Consider the following 20,449-nt stretch of genomic DNA (forward strand, 5'->3'; position numbering starts at 1 on the left):
TGCAGATCCATCATAATTGATGCATAGCAAAAGACTGTTACGTGTGATAACGCGCTAAAAGTTTCGACCAAGTTAACAGGTGTCCTTCAGTCCAGTACAATCAACAAGTCTCAAGCGCAGAAAGTTCAGTACACTCGAGCCGCTTTTTTTCTTTTCAATATTATTTTTAGTGGGGAGGAAGGAGTGGAACATTAAAAAACAAAGACGCGAAGAATCGCAAAACTTACTATTCAAATCACGAGTCCATAGCGTAAAACTCTAGCCTTTTCAAGGTCTAAGGTCAATGGGCGAAAGTCTTTTCATTATTATCTTTTTTCTAATTCGCTCTCTCCACCGAGAGTGTATTTATTTTATTTTCTCTTATCCGATCTTTAAAACCCGTCGTGACCTTGAAGGAAACGTTTAAAGCCCAGTGGCGAAATCCCACCTCAACAAATACCTACCCCTTTCTGTAATCAACGGTATCTCTCCCGCTTCTTCTGCGAACACAGTTTCCGATTCATTCAGTTAGTTACTCCTCGCCGACCGACATGGAGCTCATAGACGTGATATTAGGGATCTTCGCAGTTTGCCTGGTCGCTGTCGTCGCTTACAGGTCAGTACAGCCGGCATTACTTTGCCATTACCTTTTCTTTATTATACTGTCTTTTTTATATATATTTCCAGTATTTTAATTTTAACTAAGAAATAATTTTAACTAACTTTGCCATTTTTTTCAAGCAGTCTAATTTTTTTTTCTTTCTTAGAGTTATATATTTTAGTTAGAATATTTAGTTCTATTTAAGTTAACGGAACTTTATCGACATGCTTCTGGAATCTTTTAGTATTTCGGGTTAAGATTTTACCTAAAATTAATATTTGGTACATATATAATGTATATAATTATAATTTGAAGTAGTCTATTTATATTAGAAATATTTTCTTCTCTGTTGTTCAAAAAAAAAAAAAAAAAAAATTTCGAAGTTTCTCAGATTTTAAAATTATTTAGCTACTTGTATACATTTAAAGGAAATATATTTTCGCATCTAATACGGAATCAATATTTATTTACAATAGTTAATTTATAATATTTTACAAGGAAAAAAAAGGGGAATCGTTTGTTGCTTATTTTTTTAAAATAGTTATTTGCGATTTTTTTACCGCAAATAGTGTCATGCATTCTTAATGTTAAAAATTTTTTTGCTGTAATATAATTACCAGGTTTTGAAATTAAAGATTTGAACTTTCTAAAATTAGATATTTGGGAGTAAATTTCTCATATTTACAAAAGTTATGGCAACTAAAGGATTTATTTAACAAGACTTGTGAAGCTAAAATAGTACACGCTAAAACTTTATCCACATGCAGTTCATTTTGAGAACATTTTTTTCTTTTTCTACATTTTTCTAATTAATATTTTCGAATAATATTATGAATGTGTAGCAAGCATATTTAAAATCATACTTTTAAAGTTTTAAAGACTTATGTCAGCTGTATATACTTATGAAGAATTTCTACTTTTACATACATTTAATATGTAACATGTAGTACATCCTTCTGAATGTAACTTCTACTAGTTTCCTGGTTTCAGTATTTTTAAGCACTGAAAGAAAAATTATGTATTTGAAATCTGAGTTACATAAATTTATGAATTTCATTATACACATTAGTTTTTAATTTTTCAATTTTATTTAAATGCTATTTATCATATGATATGATTAATATTTATATTTTATGTTATGATAGACATGATTTTGTGCTCTGTTTTTGTTGTTTATAAACTGAAAACATTAAATGCCGCACTTTAGAATTTGGTTCATAATAACTAAGCGCTTTAAAATTTTTTTCATTTTTTATAAATCTTATTAACGAAGCTTATAGAATAAACTACTACAATTTTTTTTCTAAATTAATATGATCTATTTCATAAAAATTAATTAAATATGTCATTTTTTCTAAATGTTAGAAAATATGTTTCAGAAATTATATGATGGTTATGAAATTAATTATATGACTATATTCGATATTTGTTTAAATACCTTTATTTTTTTAAATGGAAAACAATCTGAAAAAAAATAATATGAATGCAATGGATAAGCGTAAGAAAAGAATTATCTCATACTATGATATCTCATTCAGTAAAATCTTAAATGCAATGACGGAATTTGAAATAAAACTACAACAAAATATTTCCATCCGTTTATCTACACAGATGGTTTCGGTATTTTCACTTTCCTCTTTAAAGTAGATATAAAACTCCCATTTGGAAAAAAAAAAAAAAAAAAAAAATCGTTTTTCACACCAATCCTTTCTCTATCAACGTAATTTTTGTTCAACCATTTTTTAAAGAAAAATCGCTTGGAGCATATAGTAAAAAAAAAAAAAAAAAAAAAAAAAAAGATATTTTTTATTAAGATAGTTCCTTTGTAAAGATCGATTTTTATCTCTTCCAACAGATGATAGAATTGAGATAGGAGTCTTAAGTGTTTTGAGCGATATTCTTGACTGGGTCAGTATGTTTTGTAATCGCTGACCTACAGAAATGGGCAATTTATTGAAAAGTGTTACAGTTAATCTGTTTATTTTTTGGTGCTCATCTAGGAATTTTAGAAATGCATTTTAATCCTGTCTGCAGTAAATGAAAGGTTTATACTGAATTAAAATTGGACATTTGCTCATCCGGTATTAAAAATAAAATTTTATTGATTTCGAATTAATTACATTTTTTTTTATTGACTGCAGTTTTATTATTACTATTTAAAAGAATTAAACAAGGAAAAACTAAAAACGTAATAAACGCTGGCAGAGAGAAAGCGAAAAGAAAGCATAAACTTTCTCGTGACCTAGAAACCGTGGTTTCACTCGAGCAAAATAAATTTGAGTTATCTCGATTAAATGAGAGTGAGCATGGTGATTCTCCTCTGTAAAAAAAAGCGGCCAATTTACGAAATGCTTGCATATTCATCCTTGAAATTAAATTTGGAGCAGTCAAGAGCAAGTTCTACTTCCTATTCCCTCCTGCGGCCGAATTATTACTCAAACGTGATTTTCCTTTTGCTTTTTACCCTTTTGCTCTTGAATCGTTGTGAGTGACCTCAAAGGGTAAGTTGACGACTCATGATTAGTAAACATGAGAAAAGTGGGTCTGGCACTCTCTTACTTTGACGAGAAAAGACGGTTGCTTTCACAATGATCGTAGTGAGTAGGAGTACAGAGATGAACTCGAATGCAAACAAAAAGAAGACCGCAAACAAACTGGCAGAATTAAGTTTCCTCGAATGCCTTAAAAAAAAAAAAAGAATTTGTCTAAGTTCAGTCACGTAACTCAAAAATTATAATGGATTCCTAATAAAGAAAGGAGAGAAATGAAATGAATATCATTTGAAATAGAATAAAAATCTGACAAAACAATAAAATTTGGTAATGAGGAAAATAACAGCAAATTTTACCAGAATAAAATAATTTAGAAATCAGATCTTGAATTTTCATTTAATTTTTTGATATTTAAAGCTCTATACTAATGCTTACAAATTAATTTTTTTGAACGATTTCAGTTTCTTAATTATTTATAGGATTAAAAATTGAGATTTTTTTCATGCTTCCATTTTAGAGGATTGACAGAAATTTATGGCTACTGGAAGAGACAAAATGTACCTTTCGTACCTGCCAAACCTCTTATTGGATCAATTGATTGGAAAACTATGAACAAGGTAAGTATAAGGAATGCATTTTTTGTAATACTAAAAAGTTGTCTTGCAAAGCTCTTTCTAATTAAATAGTGATAAATTTCTAAAATTAAAATAGAGATGTGAAAAGATATTAATCATATTTATCGGCTTTATTAATTAAGAGTAATATGAGTTATTGTAATTGATCATTGTGGAACTGCCGATTACGAAAACTAGTTATTAACCTGTCAATTCTTTCCACAGCCTTTGCAGGAAATTGAAACAGAATGGTACAATCGCTATGGAAGAATCTACGGGTAAGTCCATTCATATTTCTTTATATTTTATTAGTATTTATTTCAATTTAAAAATTTTAATAATGTAGTATATATAGAAGTTTTCATCGTGTTAAAGTAACTTATCAAATTTCTCTGTATTAAATAATTCCTTGTTAAAAATATAGTGTATGAGACGTTTTTATTTTTACAAACAAACAATAAAAACTTTTATTAAATTATAAATATTAATGTTTGAAGATATTAAAACACTTAAGGTTATATCCACCGGTTTATGGTTTTATAAGAAATATGCTTTTATTCTCCTATAGGAGGTTTGAGGCGACCAAGCCAGTACTTAGCGTTGGTGATCCAGACATCCTCAGAAATATTCTTTCTACAGACTTCCAGATATTTCCAAATCGAAGAGTAAGCGTTACTATATCTACTTCCCGATTTTAGTAATTTTCAATTTCAGTATACTTTATGAACTTTTGAAGTAAAATAAGAACAGAGAAAAGAAAATTAATTATATATATTTTATAGGATAAACTATGATTTTTATTAATACTTAGTTATCACTTGATTAATTTTTTAAAAATGATTTCTAGGACCTCAAGTTTCATGACCCAGTTATGGACAACACGCTTTTTGTCTTGGAAGGTGATGCTTGGTCAAGAGTAAGAAATATTGTTAGTCCTGCCTTCACTACTTCCAAACTAAAAAGGGTAAGGTTTGTTAACTAGAATAAAATATGATCATTAAAAAGTTAATTTTGGAAATGAACAATTATTTCCGTGACAACAAAAATAATGTAACATTTTTTTTCTATTTCTTTAAACTTAGAAATAATTAATTTATCTAAATGCATTTGAATTATATATTCCAAACAATAAAAATTCTTTTTTTCTACATATTTTTAAAAATTCTTGAGTAAAATGGATGTTTTTATTTAAAACAAACATGTTACAACAATAGTGTCTTTTTTGCATTTATGAACTGAAAAATGTATTGGTTGTTATGAAAATAAAAATAATTGCCGTATCTTTTAAATCTCAAAATACTTGAATTTCTTTTTAGATGTTCCCATTATTAACTGAATGCAGTGACTTACTTGTTGAAAGATTCGCTGAAGTCAAGAATAAAACAGAGGATCTTAACTGTCAAGAGTAAGTTTCCTTTTCATGCTGTTTACTTTTTGCAATTGAGAATAAAAAGGGTTTTATTAATGAAAATATTCCTTCGTAACAGATACACTTATAGTATCTTAATGGCGTTAATTAAAGCGCAATAATTTTGTGTGTTTCTGAGATTTCCATTATTTGTAAAACATTTCTTTTAAATATTGTATCAAAATAATGTAAAATTAATAAAAATAAAAACAATTTTTCTTGTCTTTTAGGTACTACGGAGCTTTTGTCCTTTCTGCTATTGCACGATGCGCTTTCGGAATGAATATTAGTGCCATAAGAGACCCTAAGAACGTTTTTGTTGAAAAATCGAAGAAATTATTTTACGAATGCTTATCATGGAGGACATATCTAACAAGTAATATTTCATTTTTATTGGATTTTCTCAGATAATTTTGAATCCAGAAGTAACATTAAAAAAACAAATGTTACAATAGTATCTATAACTTACCGCATGCACGCTATATATTTAATATGGCTATGGCATAGATAAAAATATTTTAACTATCTAATTTGAAATATAATTAAAAAGTAGTAAAAAATTATATAACAATTAAATTTAATATAAGAAGAATTTTTAAAAGAATATTAACATATAGAGTTAACATATAAATAACAATTATATTTACTGCTTATGCACTAATGAAAATTAATTTTGTGCAATATTATTTTCTTTAATAAAAAGCAAATTTATGACTAATATAAAGAATAATTTTTATTTATTTTTTAACTCACTAATGATTAACTACTTGATAAAAGTCTACTTTTTATTTAACTTACTTTTTTGCTAGTATTGACATAAATATGTTCATTTTACCTAATATTTGTAACTTGATGAAACTATTGAAATATATTATTTAATTTTTATTTAGAAACTATATGTAATTTGAATAAGGATATATCTAATACTAACTATTTATGTTTATAGTTCTGTGCCCAGTTTTGATGAAGATTTTTCGACTAAAGCTACTCAATCCAGAAACAACTGGCTTTTATAGAAATACCATTATTCAAGTATTAGAGGAGAGGAAAAAACTTAATTTGGCAAGTTTTTTAATGAATAATCATGAACATTTTATTTTGAGTTCTATTAAAGAAATTTCTTCTCATAGAATAAAAAAAAAAAATTGTCTTCTTTCAAAATTATCTGCTATGGTTTGACATGAGTCTGAACACACTTCATTTAGATAGCAATTAAAACTACGCATGAATTTGCTGAAATAATTCTAAGGCAAAAAAGATGTAACGCAACAGTTCACACTTTCATAGGTGTATTTTTTTTCCTGTTTAATTGTTCATTTATGATATAGCGAGTGTGATCAGACGGCCAAAATTGCTTTTGTTTGTTAATAAACTTAACAGAAATAAATTTTATATTTAAAAAATTCCTTATGATGTAAAAGAAACCCTTTTTGATCCAAAGAAAATTTATTTTATTTTTCATTTCTGATCACCTGATTTGTCACACTTGAGAAGATTTAATTGAGCTCAACTTTTAATAATTCTTCTTTCTCAATTCAATAAAATAATATACTTGTAATTAAATATTAATTTTGATTTTTTTTGCCCTTCAGATAAGGGATGATTTTCTGCAGATGTTGATTGATGCTGAAGATGCTAATAATAACGGTGCAGATATTATTTGTGAGAAAGGCGGCTGCAAAGTCAGCACACAGCCCAAGATAGAAAAGAAAGGTAAAACAGTTTCCAACATTTTTAAGATGTAAATTGCATTTAAATTTATTTAATTCAGTCATTTAAAATGAAATAACTAACACTTAAAGAAGGTATAAAGAAATGAACTTGTCGAAATTTTTATCATACAAAATCACAAGTCTCTAATTTGTTATAATGAAGTATGTTAGGCGTGTCTATAACTCAAAACTGTAAAATAGAAATATAAGAAGGATTTGAATTTAGATTTGTGCATAAATAAAGGGCTTACAAAACTAGATTTTTCGATTAGATTCATCTTTCATTAAAATATAACGAAATTTTTCTTTTATGTTTTTTTTTAATTTGTCAGTGAAATCTTAAGAATACACTATTTTGTTTGATCTATTATATAATATTGAGGAAATAATTTATTTTCTGAATGTTTTGTTATGTTTATTTAATTAAGCGTTCATAGCACTTTCGAGATATTAAAGACACCTTTTTGCATCGAATTATGAATGAACTATTTAGTTTTAAATTAAAAGCTTAGAAATAAGATAATTCGAGGAGAATATAAGGGAGAGAAACGGTATTTAAAAGTTAAAAAATCAGCACTATAACTCAGTTTTCTTATTAAAGATGTATTGCATTGTCATTAAAAACTATTTATTTCGATCATATTTAACAATTATTATATTAACATATTTTTAAATGACTAGATAGTCTTATGATTAAAAGAAATTATTGTTAAATGTGGCCTAAATAACTAATTATATTTCAATATATCTTTATTGAGAAATCCCTACATTTGTATTCATCTGTTAATCCTGTAGCTTGTATAATATTGACATGCAATTTAGTTATGAATTCTTTTTTACTAAATTTAAATAATGTGTGTAAGAAAAACTATTATTTTAATACTTGTAGGACTTACCCACGATGAAATGTTGTCTCAGAGTGTCACTTTCTTCATTGCTGGATTTGATGCCACAACTTCTTTACTTTCCCATGTCACATATCGACTGGCAATGCATCAAAATTACCAACAAATGGTTGTTGACGAAATGAAGGATGCTTTAAATAACCATAACGTGAGTTAACTTTAATGCATAAAATCACTTTTTATATTTATAAAATATGCATTATACCATTAAGATAATTCAGTAACTTAAGAAATATATTAATGAATAATTTCTAAATAAAGTAAATCCCTTTTTGTAATTGCTCCTGAAATATTTCTCTCTATTATTGGATGGTCTTAACAATTTTTTGTTTTTGTTTTATAGGGAAAAATGTGCTATGATGCTTTGTCTGAAATGAAGTTTTTGAATGCTGTTATTCACGAATGTTTGAGGATGTGTCCTGCTATGGTTAGGTAAGTAAGATATGATTTTTTTAAGCAAAATTTTACTGTCACATTATTGCCTGTATGTGGAAAAAAGTTAAAAGATATTTCGCATTATATAATGAATAGTTCTTTAAAAATTCAGTTAAGAAAATTATCCTCAAATTCTTCATTTTTCGCGTTAGTTTTGCATTTTTTTTCAAAACCATATATTAGCTAATTAATACGTTATAATGTCAATAAAATATAAATTCAATGAATCGTGTGCCCTCCGCAATACTATTTTGTATATTGGTATATATATATGGATGTTTAAAACTGCTGCTAATTCATACTAAATATAATACATATATAAGCATTAAAGGAAAAGAAATAATACTTAATTCGTGGTTTTATGTTAAATTAATTGCCTCATTTGATTCCCTTATTGATTATGTTAAACAGGAACAGCTTAAAGTTTTCATACTTGATAAATGAAACGTCAATAGATGTTATTTGTACTGAAATAAAATTGCTTAAATCTGATACAGAAATCGATATTTAGATGAATAAATTGTAATTTTTTCCCCCCCATTTATATAGGCATGAGCGTCGTGCTGAACAAGATTACCAAATCCAAAGTAGAAAAATTCATTTAAAAAAAGGGACGATCGTCAGCATTCCTGTATACGCCATGCATCATGATCCTGAATGGTATCCAGAACCAGAAGTATTCAAACCAGAAAGGTAAACTAGTACAAATACATCGTATTTTTTCAATAAAACTAAGAAGTAAAAAAAATCTCAAAAATGTGTATAAATTGTCTGTAGTAATAAAAATTAACCTTTTCAGATTTTATCCTGAGGAATTAAGGGCAATGTCAAGATACAACTACCTCCCATTTGGCAATGGTAAAAGAATGTGCGTCGGGATGAGGTTCGTCCACATACAAGTCAAATTGTGCATCGCAAAACTTTTGATGAAATTCCAAATTTTGCCAGCGCCTTCGACGCCGGTGAGTATTTATGTTAATCCATTGATTTAAATATAATTTAACATATTTTTGAATAGAGTCAACTAACAATGTTTAAGACATAAACCGTTATTGGGATAGTAACAAAATGTATGAGAGTCGGGGGAAATTTTTTTATTTTGATTTTTTTTTGAGCGAATGTAGATTTCACCCAATTAGCCCTGATTCGTTCCAAATTGCCCCATTTGAAAAGTCCTGACTCGAGCGTTTTCGAGTACTAAACTTCAGGGGTATCAGCCGGTCATACGAAATGGTCGGTTTCATTCTCTTTTCGAGCATGAAAAATTACCGCAAGCTTTGAAGCACTGGAATTTTTCACATTATCTTGGTCCATAGTTAAAACTGTTATTGAGAAGATGCAGCAAACTGCTTTCGAGATAATAGTCTTCTCTATGCTTAAGATGAAAATGATATGAAAAGTTATTGAAAACCAAGTAATCTTTTTAAATAAACCTAATCAAACTTGCTCTTATTATCTTTTCTGCTAAATTTTATAATCAGAATCGATTTTTACCTTTTTTTATCATTCTGTATTATTTGCAAGTAAATATTTGCTTTTTTTATTTGAAAAATATTGTTATGAATATCCAAATGAAATTGACTAAAATATTAAAAGAATGACGGTAAATGAGAAAAGTATATTAATGATGATTATTATGGCACCAAAATGTTATTAGATAGTATTAATATTTTCTCCTTATTTTGAAAACTTGAAAAATCAAACTGTTCATTTAATAAATAAAACATAATAAAAAAACCCGCTATAGTTTTAAGCATTCTATATCTGCTATTGCATGAAAACGTAAATCCCTTACTTTATAAGCAAAAGAAAAACTTTACTTCATTTTATTTTTATTTTTTACTCATGAAAATTCTTATATCAAACTAAGAAAATGCTACTTTGCAAGATTTCACTTCTAAATTTAATGTTATTTATTGATATGAACTATATATAATTATGCATTATAAATGAAAGTTCATTATTTGATAGTTTGCTTAAATTTTTTTTCTCATTACAGCGAACTTTGGGGTACACTGAATCCCGAAACGTTCTTACAGTCAATAAAGTAGAAGTACGCCTGATGGAAAGGCAATTGTATTAAAGTGTTCAAATGAAATATTATTTTATATGTGCCAAATAATTGTTAAGAAACCTAAAAAGAACTATTAAAAATGTAAAAGATAGAATTAAGATAGACATTTGGATATTTCGTCCTAATATCAATAATATATTTCCAGCAATGTTAACTTTTATACTAGAGTTTATGAGATGTTTACATATTTGATATGAATGTTTAATGAAAATATCCAAATGTTATTTATTTTGTTCCAGTAAATCTGTTGCTGTAACTTTAAAATTAACATTCAGTATTTATTTCACTAGATGTATCACAGCTGTTCATGTGAACCATATTTTCTTATTTAAATGCTCATCTCAGAATCTCCATTTATATTGTATTTCTCTTTGAATTAATAGTAGATAGCAGTTTTATTTATAAATAATTAGATTAATTATTGTGTGTGTATCTTCAAGATATATTTTGTAATATTCCTATGTAAACTTCTTAATTGTCCGTCTACGTGTTTCATATTTTTTGTTATTGTAATATTCATTTACTACCATACATATTTATTACTTTATATTACGCATTCCAGAAACATTATGTTCATTCCTCATATGTTAACTTTCAATCAATGTGTTCATGGCCATATGTACATATCCACTTTAGTCTAATTTATATTTACCAATAAGTTCAACTTTATATGATTTTTTACTATTTTATTGACCATTTCATAAGCACAATGCGTATGAAAATAAATTTTATAATAACTAGAATCCTTGTTTTGTTTTATTTGTTTCTGACTCATAACTCCTAAAAATTCATGAGAACAAAATTTAAAATGAATTCAAAAAATTAAAACCATGATTTGCAAAATGCACCATAGAATATGTTCATTTATCGCCTTAATGCACTAGTGTTTTGTGGTTCACATCAATGTTTCAAAAGAATAATACATTTCTCCTCTTTTAAAATGATGTTTGTTGAACTACGTAAAGTAAATAATTTATAAAATCAATTTAATGTAGTATACATAGATAACAATAAGAAGAAACTTGTTAAGGATCTGCTCTATCTTTGCTGTTTTATACTTACCACAAGATAAATGGTATGGCCTTTAGGTATGCATATATATAAATCTGCACGGGAAAGTTCTTTAAATAAAAGAATACACATTTAGATATAATACATTAAACATTAAATTACATTAAACATTAAATAAATTATACATTAAATTTTCAATACATTAAAAAATCGCCACTTTAGGGAAAATAATTCCAAAGTTCACCTTTCACCAAAAATTTATTAAACATTTACTTAAGGTTTTAATAATACTTATATTAGTTTTTATTTATATGCTAAATTCTTGCGTGATAATAAAATGACCATGAAAATCGTAATATTCCAGGCTAGGCGTAAGGATTTTTATTCAATATTTAATTCAAATGGTCAAATGGGAAAAATTTTGGAAACGATTAAATTTGCTTAGTTAAGAATATTTTTCTGAAATTAGAATCATTTAAAAAAAATGTAAGGCAATTTTTGACAATAACATTATTAATTTTTTTTTTACTCAGTCGTGGAAAAAAAACCCATTCGATTTTGAGTTCAAAAATATATTTCGATTAAAAATTTCATGAGAAAAGAAAGTTAAAGATAATGTGATATTTTCAAATGAAATCAACTTCAATTAGGATTAAGTTTAGGTTTATTACATAATTAAACGTAATGCTTATTATTGTTTATTGATATTTTTCTTCTGTTGACATATGCCGGTTAAAGCAAGAACCCATAAACATATTGACAATCTTTATCTCTTAACGCAAGGCCAGATCCGAAATCAGAAATGCATTATCTGTGTTATACAACTTCAGAGATTTAACGGAGAGATGAAATACCTATCAATATTAGTTCTTACCTTGGGAACCAAAAATTATCTTTTTACATACTTGTTTGAGTTTCTTTTTTAAATAGAAAGCTATCAATATGATAACGGAATATAAGCAGTTATTCCTTCCAACAATCATTCTGAGCAAAATTTGCAACTTTTTTTGTTTAGTCATTAAGGACAGTAATGAATTAGTTGTAAGAGTTTATATCCTAGTTATTTTTCCCCATCGCTTTGAAGAGAAAAATCGACGTTTGTTAATATAAAGCAGGAATGGGAGGAAAACAATTATAATCGCTCAGTAAAAGGTAACTCAAAAACCTGAACCAACCTGACGCCAGTTCTTGAATACGCTATTCAAATTTGTCCTTGGGACTCGAAGGAATTTCATGTTAGCAGTTCGTTCTCGTCTGAGCACGTGGGTTAGGCTAACATTTGATCCCAGTGTTGGGACGGGTTTAAGTGGAATTAACATAGAATACCTTGGATTCGATCGATTTTCTAACGGTTTAACCACATATGCCAATGAACCTGTCCAACCTTGGTTTTGGGGTGATCACGTGCTCCCATCCTGATGTAACTTGTAAAGAACGGAATTTCTCCCACATTATATCTACATAGTTCAAATATGCTTCGTACAATTAAAAATATCGATTATTTTACGATTACTTGAAGAAAATTCACTTCTATTTCAATTACAAAAATGCTGCAAAGATATTGCATTTTACAGACAGGAACCGTGCTGGCAAAATAACAACTATCATCCTTATTTAAGAAAAATGTTGCAATATATACTTTTAAATTTCAAATTACTTTTAAAAGCGATTCAAAGTTATAATATTCTTTCATTTTAAAACATTATGAAAATATGAAAGCAAACCAGTAATATATTTAGACTAAATAACCTTATCGGTGCCAACTATTTTGTTATGCATCTATTCAAGATTGAAGAACAGTGTAATGCTTATTTAATAATAAGCAAATGTAAGCAATTTTGTTAGATTTCACCGAAAATTGAACAAATAAACTGTAAATTTTCTACAACATGAAAACAGTGAATTTATTTTGAACATAGGAGACTTTGAGTATTTAAAAAATTGATTAATTGGAGAATCAGTTCGTTTTAAAGAAAATTCTCAAATAAATTATCAATAATTTTCCCTTCTCAATGTGATAATAACAGAAGAAAATGTTTAATGAAATAAAATATGATATCAGTGTTCCTTTGAAAAATTTTCTTTCATCGGCGCCTCAAGTTATGTGCGATATAGTAAAATCCATTGTACTTTATCTATGAAATGTACCTTATCCAACAGTATCTTATCATTAGAGTAGCTAATGCTTGAAACAATCTTTCTACTCACATTGAAAATTAAGTCAAGGCTTTTCCAGTACGATGACTTCTCTTTGATATCGACTGATCTGAAAAGAAACAAACAATGTAGTAATACCAGTACAGTCTGGAGATAAATACTATCTGTATTGAAAGTGGATGTTGTGGAACTGCCATAAACTGCACAAGCTATCATTAAAAACGTGGAATTAAAACACAACAATAAAATCTTGTCGTTTGAAAAGAATTGTTACTGAAATCAGACTCCTTTCTAAGCGAAAGCAATGTTGGACTATTAACCTACTTCGTCAGTATCAATAAAGCTCATTGTAACGGAAGTTCAGTTGATTAAGAAAATAAAAGAGTAATAAATATAATTTTGAATGCTTTGTATATAATTCAAAATGTTAAAAAGAATGAGAATAGTTAATATTTTAATCTCTACTATTTGCAGAATATATGCTAATACTTTATCGGCCACACCATTTGGTATAAAACTACCAAATATGGCACAAATATAACTTGGAGGAAGTAAATGCGTACCTTGAAGTATTTTTTTTTCGAAATTTTAATTAGTATATTTATTAATTAAAAATTAAGGAAGATTTTGACATTTTCCTAGATAACTTGAGATATTAGTGCATAAAACTAAAATTTATTACATCATTTCAAAAGTTAAGAAAAAAATCAATGTAACTACCATATTTGTTTTGCCATTTTTTTCTGAATCTTGGCAATTGGACTTTTTTTGTGTGTAATTTCCAAAAATAGTTATCATTATTGCAATGAAATTCAAACTGTATTTACTGTTAAATCAAATCTTAACAGTCTGATCTTTATTTTTTTTTTTCCTTCATCATTGAAAGCCAAGGGGAAAAAAATCTATTCATTGTCCGCACTGTTTGTATAAAAAATAAGAAAGCGAAATTACAATATCGCTAAAGACAACATACAGTTTATTAGCTTTCTGGTTGCTTAGGCTTTTGAAGGCATTATGATGTCATGGGTCTAGATTTCATAAGGAAGAAAGATATGCATTCTTTTACTCCAATAAACAGAACAGATGCAAGGGTTATTAAAATAACACTACATTTGTATCGAAACACAATTTGAGAATTAAAAATATTTTGGCGAAATAAACAAGTTTTGCATAAAAGATTTAACTGAAATTAAATACAGCCGATATTATTTATGGGTCTGAAGTTCGATCCTCGGGCTGGTCAAGGTCGACTCAGCCTTTCATCCCTTCAGTGGGTCAATAAACTGAGGACCAAGCATGCTTGGGAACTAAACATTGGGGGTTCCGCTTTAGGCAGATACGGGCACTGTAGGCCTTGGCTCACATGGCTTGTCGTGCTACTGAGTTTAGTTTAGTTAGATATTCTATATAAACCTGCTGGTTATCAAAGATGATTTGTAAGAAATAAAATTAAAAATAAAAGACGAAGTAATTTTTATAGTGCGAATGGCATATGACGTCTTGTTGGAGAGAAGCAAAGTGCATAATGCTAAAGAGTTTTGGTTTTTATTCGGGTTATTTACGGAATTCATAGAGTAAAAATACCTGAATGATTCCTAAGCAAGAGGTTCAGTGATTAAGTTAAGTTAAAAAAGGTAGCTTAGCAGATTTTTTTTTCATATTAAATACAAAATAGTATTATGAAAATCATCATATGATTCATTTTTTTCGTTTCTAGATAGTATACTGCAAATCCTGATTATATTGATCAGGCTGTAGCATGAATGCTGTATATATTAACATTTAAATAACAGATTTTATGATTTTAATGGCCAGTACAAAGTAGGTGGGAGAAATTCAGTCAGCATCACATGTTATTTGTATCAGCAAATATCATTTTAATTCATTCTAAAAGAATAATTTTTTTGCATTTTATTGAAGAAAAATTCATGGATAACAGTAAAGACCTATATTTCTCTTAAATAAAATACAAATTTAATTTCTGATATATTCTATAAATAGGATTTTAAAAAAAAACAATTTCAGCATAAAATTATTGAGGAAGTATAAGAAGCATTTAAAATTAGTTCAAATATATCTTTGTTCCATAAAATATTCGTTGATTTATGAGAAATAATTAAACGTAATACTTCTATTGGAATTCAGCTTTTAATTCATTAATGACCGGTATTCATCATTTTCAAAATTTAAACTCGGATGAAAATATTGAAAATTTTAATTAAAAATATTCATAATATTAGAATATGTTCTTTTAGAAAATTTTAAATGAATGAATACCGTTCAAAGCCTATTAAATTACTCTCTAAATAAGAATTTATAAATATTTGTGCTCATGTGATTCTATTTAGGGAATGCTTGGAAAGTCACTTAAATTGTTACAACAGGTTTTGCTCGGGATTTGTCAAATCTTTCTGGGAAAGAAGCATCATGATTTTTTTTATATAGTTTAATAAGCTTAGAACATTATTTTATTACAACTATATTTTATTGAACAATTTTTGTGAATTAAGTGAAATCATGAATTTATTAATATTAAGAAAGATATAGATAACGTATTAGAGCATAAGGAGCGTCCAAAAAGTTGAGAAGAAAATGGAATAATGCATATTAAATTTGTATGAAGGGTATAATCTCGAAGTTCGAAGGAATACAATTTAGAACATTAATTAGAATTAGTAAGAATTAAAACATTAACATTTGGCATGATATTCATATTGTCCCATTTTACAATCTGAATTTTAATGCGTTTATAAAAAAAATTAATCACAATGACTTTAAGTCACAATAATTCATAAATAATGTTTTTTCCTGATGATCATATTTTCAAAAGAGGTTAAATCATATTTTATGTCTAGGTTAATCCCATTTTCTCAAAATGTTTTGTATACCTTTTTATAGTTAGTTGTTTTATCACAGACTTACTGCTCAATTCAGTTCAATGAAGATAAAAACTCCTCAAAGAATTGCTTTTTGCCCTAGAAAATAAATAAGAACCAGAAAAGTTTTATAGGAATAAGTGAAACTTTATGTCGGAGAAAAATATAAAATTTTCCAAACATTTTAGATAAGTTTCCCTAACCGAAATGGTAGACCCTTTTTTTTAAAAGGACGAATTAAAGGTTTTTATGAATAAAATGTTTATATAATTTATTGATATCGATCGAATCAATGTCTTGCTGCAACAGCGGCAACATTACGCAGGAAAAAGAAATGTCAGTAAACATAAAGAAAGAGAGTGCGAGTTTTTTTTTTTTGGTGTTTTCTTTCAAGTTAAAATCTAAATAATACATTTTCCCACAATTTGTAAAAAGAGTTTTGATTTTGAAAGCAGAAAACTGTTAAAAAAAATTAGTGCGAGAAACAGGCTGAAGGGAATCTACTGTCTAAGCTGCACCTTTATCGTTTTCATTGGAGTCTCATCTGGATTAATTAATTACCTTTCAATGCTAGAATATCTTTAAAATCTTAGTGATAAAATCTGTAAGCTACATGAAAATAGCAATTTGCACGCTTTTATAAATATCAATTTCTTAAGTTTCACAATCATAGGAATTAAAAAAAATGTGTATGATAGTGAAAAACGTTTTTACAAAATTACAACTTACTTTTTGAAACTATTTATCAGAAAAGAATTTACAAACATTTAAAAATTATCTGCCATCTACAATTATAAAGTAGATTTTTTTCATTTGAAATCTGAGACAAAGACGACTCACATTTTGAAGAATAAGTGCTTCGAGAGTAAGGGTCAGAATTCTTTTCGACATACATCAGAGACTTTCACCTTTGTTTGTAACCCAGTTTCTCTCACGGCAGTTCATTCGGTCAACGGTGTGTAACTTCTTCAATGCCATCAAGTCCTGATCGACTGACTGCTCGAGACGGAAAGCCTAACAAAGGATCGTTATTTGTCGTTAATATTGGATGATATTTGTTTACAAACATTTCAGATATAAATGTAGCAGATTAAAATGAGTATTGTCAACAATACGGGTTACTTCAATTTTACTTCTTTGCTAATTTGGTTGTGAGATGAAAAATTCATAAAATACATAATAATAAAAAGAATTATTGCGTAAGCGAGCGTAAGTTAAAATAGTGATGTCATTTTATATATATATTTTTTAAATAATAAGAGAATGCAAATAGAATTATGAATATGATAAAAAGTATAATGCGAAAATAATTAAAAGAAAAGAAAACATTCTAAACTGAGGATGGGCATTGTTAATCTAAATCAATGAGTTTTAGTTCTACTTGCCAGAGAGAAATCCCGCTTTATCATTCTATATTTTTTATTATTTGTTATTATATAAGCTATTTTGAAACTTTTAGTTAAAGTGATTGTTAAAATTTCAAGGAAATAAAGAAGCATATTTTTACAATACTTTCTCAAAAATTCATTACAGTTAATATTCTTTTTCTAACAAATTAAATCCTATGACACATGTACAAATTATTACTATTCAATATGTGGATAGCTGTAATTATGTTTTGAGAAATTTAAATTTACAGAAATAGTAATCAAAAGCTATTTAAATTAAATATCTAAAAAGAACCACTGATTTGACAGTAATATATTGTTTTCCCTTATGTCTAAATATTTTTGAACTTTGGGAACGAAAATTAAAGCTATACAGAAATTTTTCGCGATATATGAATTATAAACATTTAGCTTATTATTTGATTCGCGATTATCTTTAAATTTCCATAAATACATTTCATATCATTTTATTGATACCTCCAAGTTATCAAATGTAGTATATATTTACAAATAATAACATATATTTAAATTCTTATATTTAATTATCCTTTTACTATGATTAAAATAAGAATATTTAAATATTATTAAATCACTAAAAGAGATTTAAAGATTTAAAAAGAAAAAAAAATCACATTTTTTATAATTTATTTTTACAATTTGGAACTAATTCCAAATCTTTAGCTACTTAAACAATAAAAATTCAAATTCATGTTAGAACTAGCTTACACTTCTTACAGTGGATGGATAATGCATGCTACCAATAATTTTTAAATGATGTTTTAAGACTTTTATACAATAGGCCTAGTAGCTAAAAGAATTTCAATAGTAGACGCTCAGTTAGGAACATTTTCTCTAAACTTTTATTAGATTTTTAATTACTTAAAATAAATCGAAATTTTAATGTGTTATCTCAATAAATTCATTACTCTTACTTAAAACTACTTTTACACTACTTTACAATTAAAAATAAGTAGCTTTTTAGAAAATTTAATTTTATCTCCGAGTAATGCTTTGCAATAATTTTGATAAAGTTTTCAAAATTAATTCAGAATATTTTTGAACAAAACTTTAATTTTATACAATCGCAAGTAACAAAATGGTAAAAAAAATGTGAAAAACACAGATCTATAATGAAAACTCAATCTCAAAAATAAACAGTGTTTTTTATAACTTTATGGCGAACTGTGAATTCAAATCAGTTTGCTGACCAGCCGCTCTACTGTAACCAGTCATTCCAACTCTCCAACCGTTGTCTTGGTATCATATGTAAATACTCATTTTTTAATTACAGCTGTAAGTTCAAGCAACCTTTGACATCAAATGCATATATAAATATCTTGCATAGCATTTTTTCTGTGTGATTTTCTAGTATTTTTGTCTATATTTTGAATTTATACTTGGTTAATCCTAGAATGAATGGATATGCAAAATATCAGAATGCTACTCAAGATATGTGCAGCTTATTTTGAAAAGGCATATATAACATAATCACAAAAAACTAATAGCTTAATATAATTGCTGTAAGTTAATTTCCATTAGGTAATCTCTACAGGCTTTTGGAAGCTGATTATTAGAAAAATAATTGAAAAAATTCCATCCCATAACAGTTTTCATGGGTCTAATGTTTACACATTTTGAATATATAATAATTAAGTAATTTGTATGAACTTTTAAAATATATTTATATAATTTTAGTAATAAGTTAAAGAAATTAGCTTTTATATACTTAGGATGTTCATCTAAAGTATTTTTTGTCCTGTTTTGGCATTGAGTATCAAAACCTTTGAATCATAGACTTTATAGAATTTTTTTACATTAATTTCCATCCGAAGAGAGTGATGTACTCATTTGGGGATACCATCTGTGTAGAAAAATCGATTTATAAGAATTTTTTCAAAGGTGATTACATACATTTCTTATTAGCTTAACAATAATTATAGATACCTTAGGTATATAAATTTTTTATTCGCATTTTTAAAATGTTTAAATCATTCAAAATATTAAATATATTTTCCCCAAAAATTATTCTAAACTAAACCCAATTTATTTAAATTAATAAAAATAAAAATAATAAAATTTAAAACAAATATTAACTGAGCGGTAAAATAGACAATCTAATAAGAAAAGAATAAATATTTATTATAATAATTTTTTTTAATTAAAAAAATTAAAATATTGATTAAAAATTATGAAAATTGAAAATGTCTCATTATTATTATGAATGAAATTGTCTGAAGAAAGTAGCAATGCCTGCTTGTTTCACACATCTGGAAATGTAAATTTTTCACATTAATCATGTTTCCTTACACGAAGTTATATTTTTCAAGAGAAGAACTGGGACGTGCTGCTAAAAGAGCGGTGTCAAGAGGACACCTTCGGGGCATCCATTTTGATACGTTCAAAAATGAGTTTGAATCTTATATAAAAATATGAAATAATACCTTTAAGATATGAAAGGAGTATGATTTATTGATTTTGTAGGAATTGTAATATTAAAGAATTTATTTTACATTGAAGCTAAAAAATTCTGGTGTTTTAAGTCTAAAATTAACTTTATAAAGAAGGGCAATTTTTCGGGTTGCAAAGCTTTTTTTTTTAAACAAAATTTTAAAATGGTATCCTTTTTTGTGATCTCAGTTCTTGAAATTGCAAAACAAGACAGAAAAAGTCAGATAAAAGCAGTTAATGCTGTTAGTCACTCTTTCCTTTTCACCTCCTCCATTATTTACTTTCTATTCATTTCTTGCCATTTTTCATGTTGTTATATCAATTTCCTTCTTATTTAAATTAACTGAGT

At 27.0% G+C, this 20,449-nt stretch overlaps 1 protein-coding gene and 1 long non-coding RNA gene across 2 annotated transcripts; one reads left to right on the top strand and one right to left on the bottom strand.

Annotated features, from left to right (window-relative positions):
* The first annotated feature begins 317 nt into the window (after positions 1-317).
* Positions 318-10,477, top strand: LOC129971563 (cytochrome P450 3A5-like). The gene is made up of 14 exons (XM_056085449.1): positions 318-595; positions 3,590-3,689; positions 3,912-3,964; positions 4,255-4,351; positions 4,534-4,650; positions 5,003-5,091; positions 5,325-5,470; positions 6,041-6,156; positions 6,687-6,807; positions 7,696-7,859; positions 8,055-8,143; positions 8,696-8,839; positions 8,946-9,108; positions 10,146-10,477. Exons 1-14 carry the CDS (start codon positions 531-533, stop codon positions 10,227-10,229), a joined length of 1,548 nt encoding a protein of 515 aa, XP_055941424.1. The 5' UTR covers positions 318-530; the 3' UTR covers positions 10,230-10,477.
* Positions 10,478-11,282: 805 nt separating this feature from the next.
* On the bottom strand, positions 11,283-17,272 carry LOC129971793 (uncharacterized). The gene is made up of 3 exons (XR_008784821.1): positions 17,105-17,272; positions 13,440-13,497; positions 11,283-11,341 (listed from the first exon to the last, which is right to left on the bottom strand). It is a non-coding gene; the product is annotated as an uncharacterized LOC129971793 (long non-coding RNA).
* Positions 17,273-20,449: the final 3,177 nt, after the last annotated feature.

Source organism: Argiope bruennichi, chromosome 1 (genome assembly GCF_947563725.1).
Source record: "Argiope bruennichi chromosome 1, qqArgBrue1.1, whole genome shotgun sequence".
Lineage (NCBI taxonomy): Eukaryota > Metazoa > Arthropoda > Arachnida > Araneae > Araneidae > Argiope > Argiope bruennichi.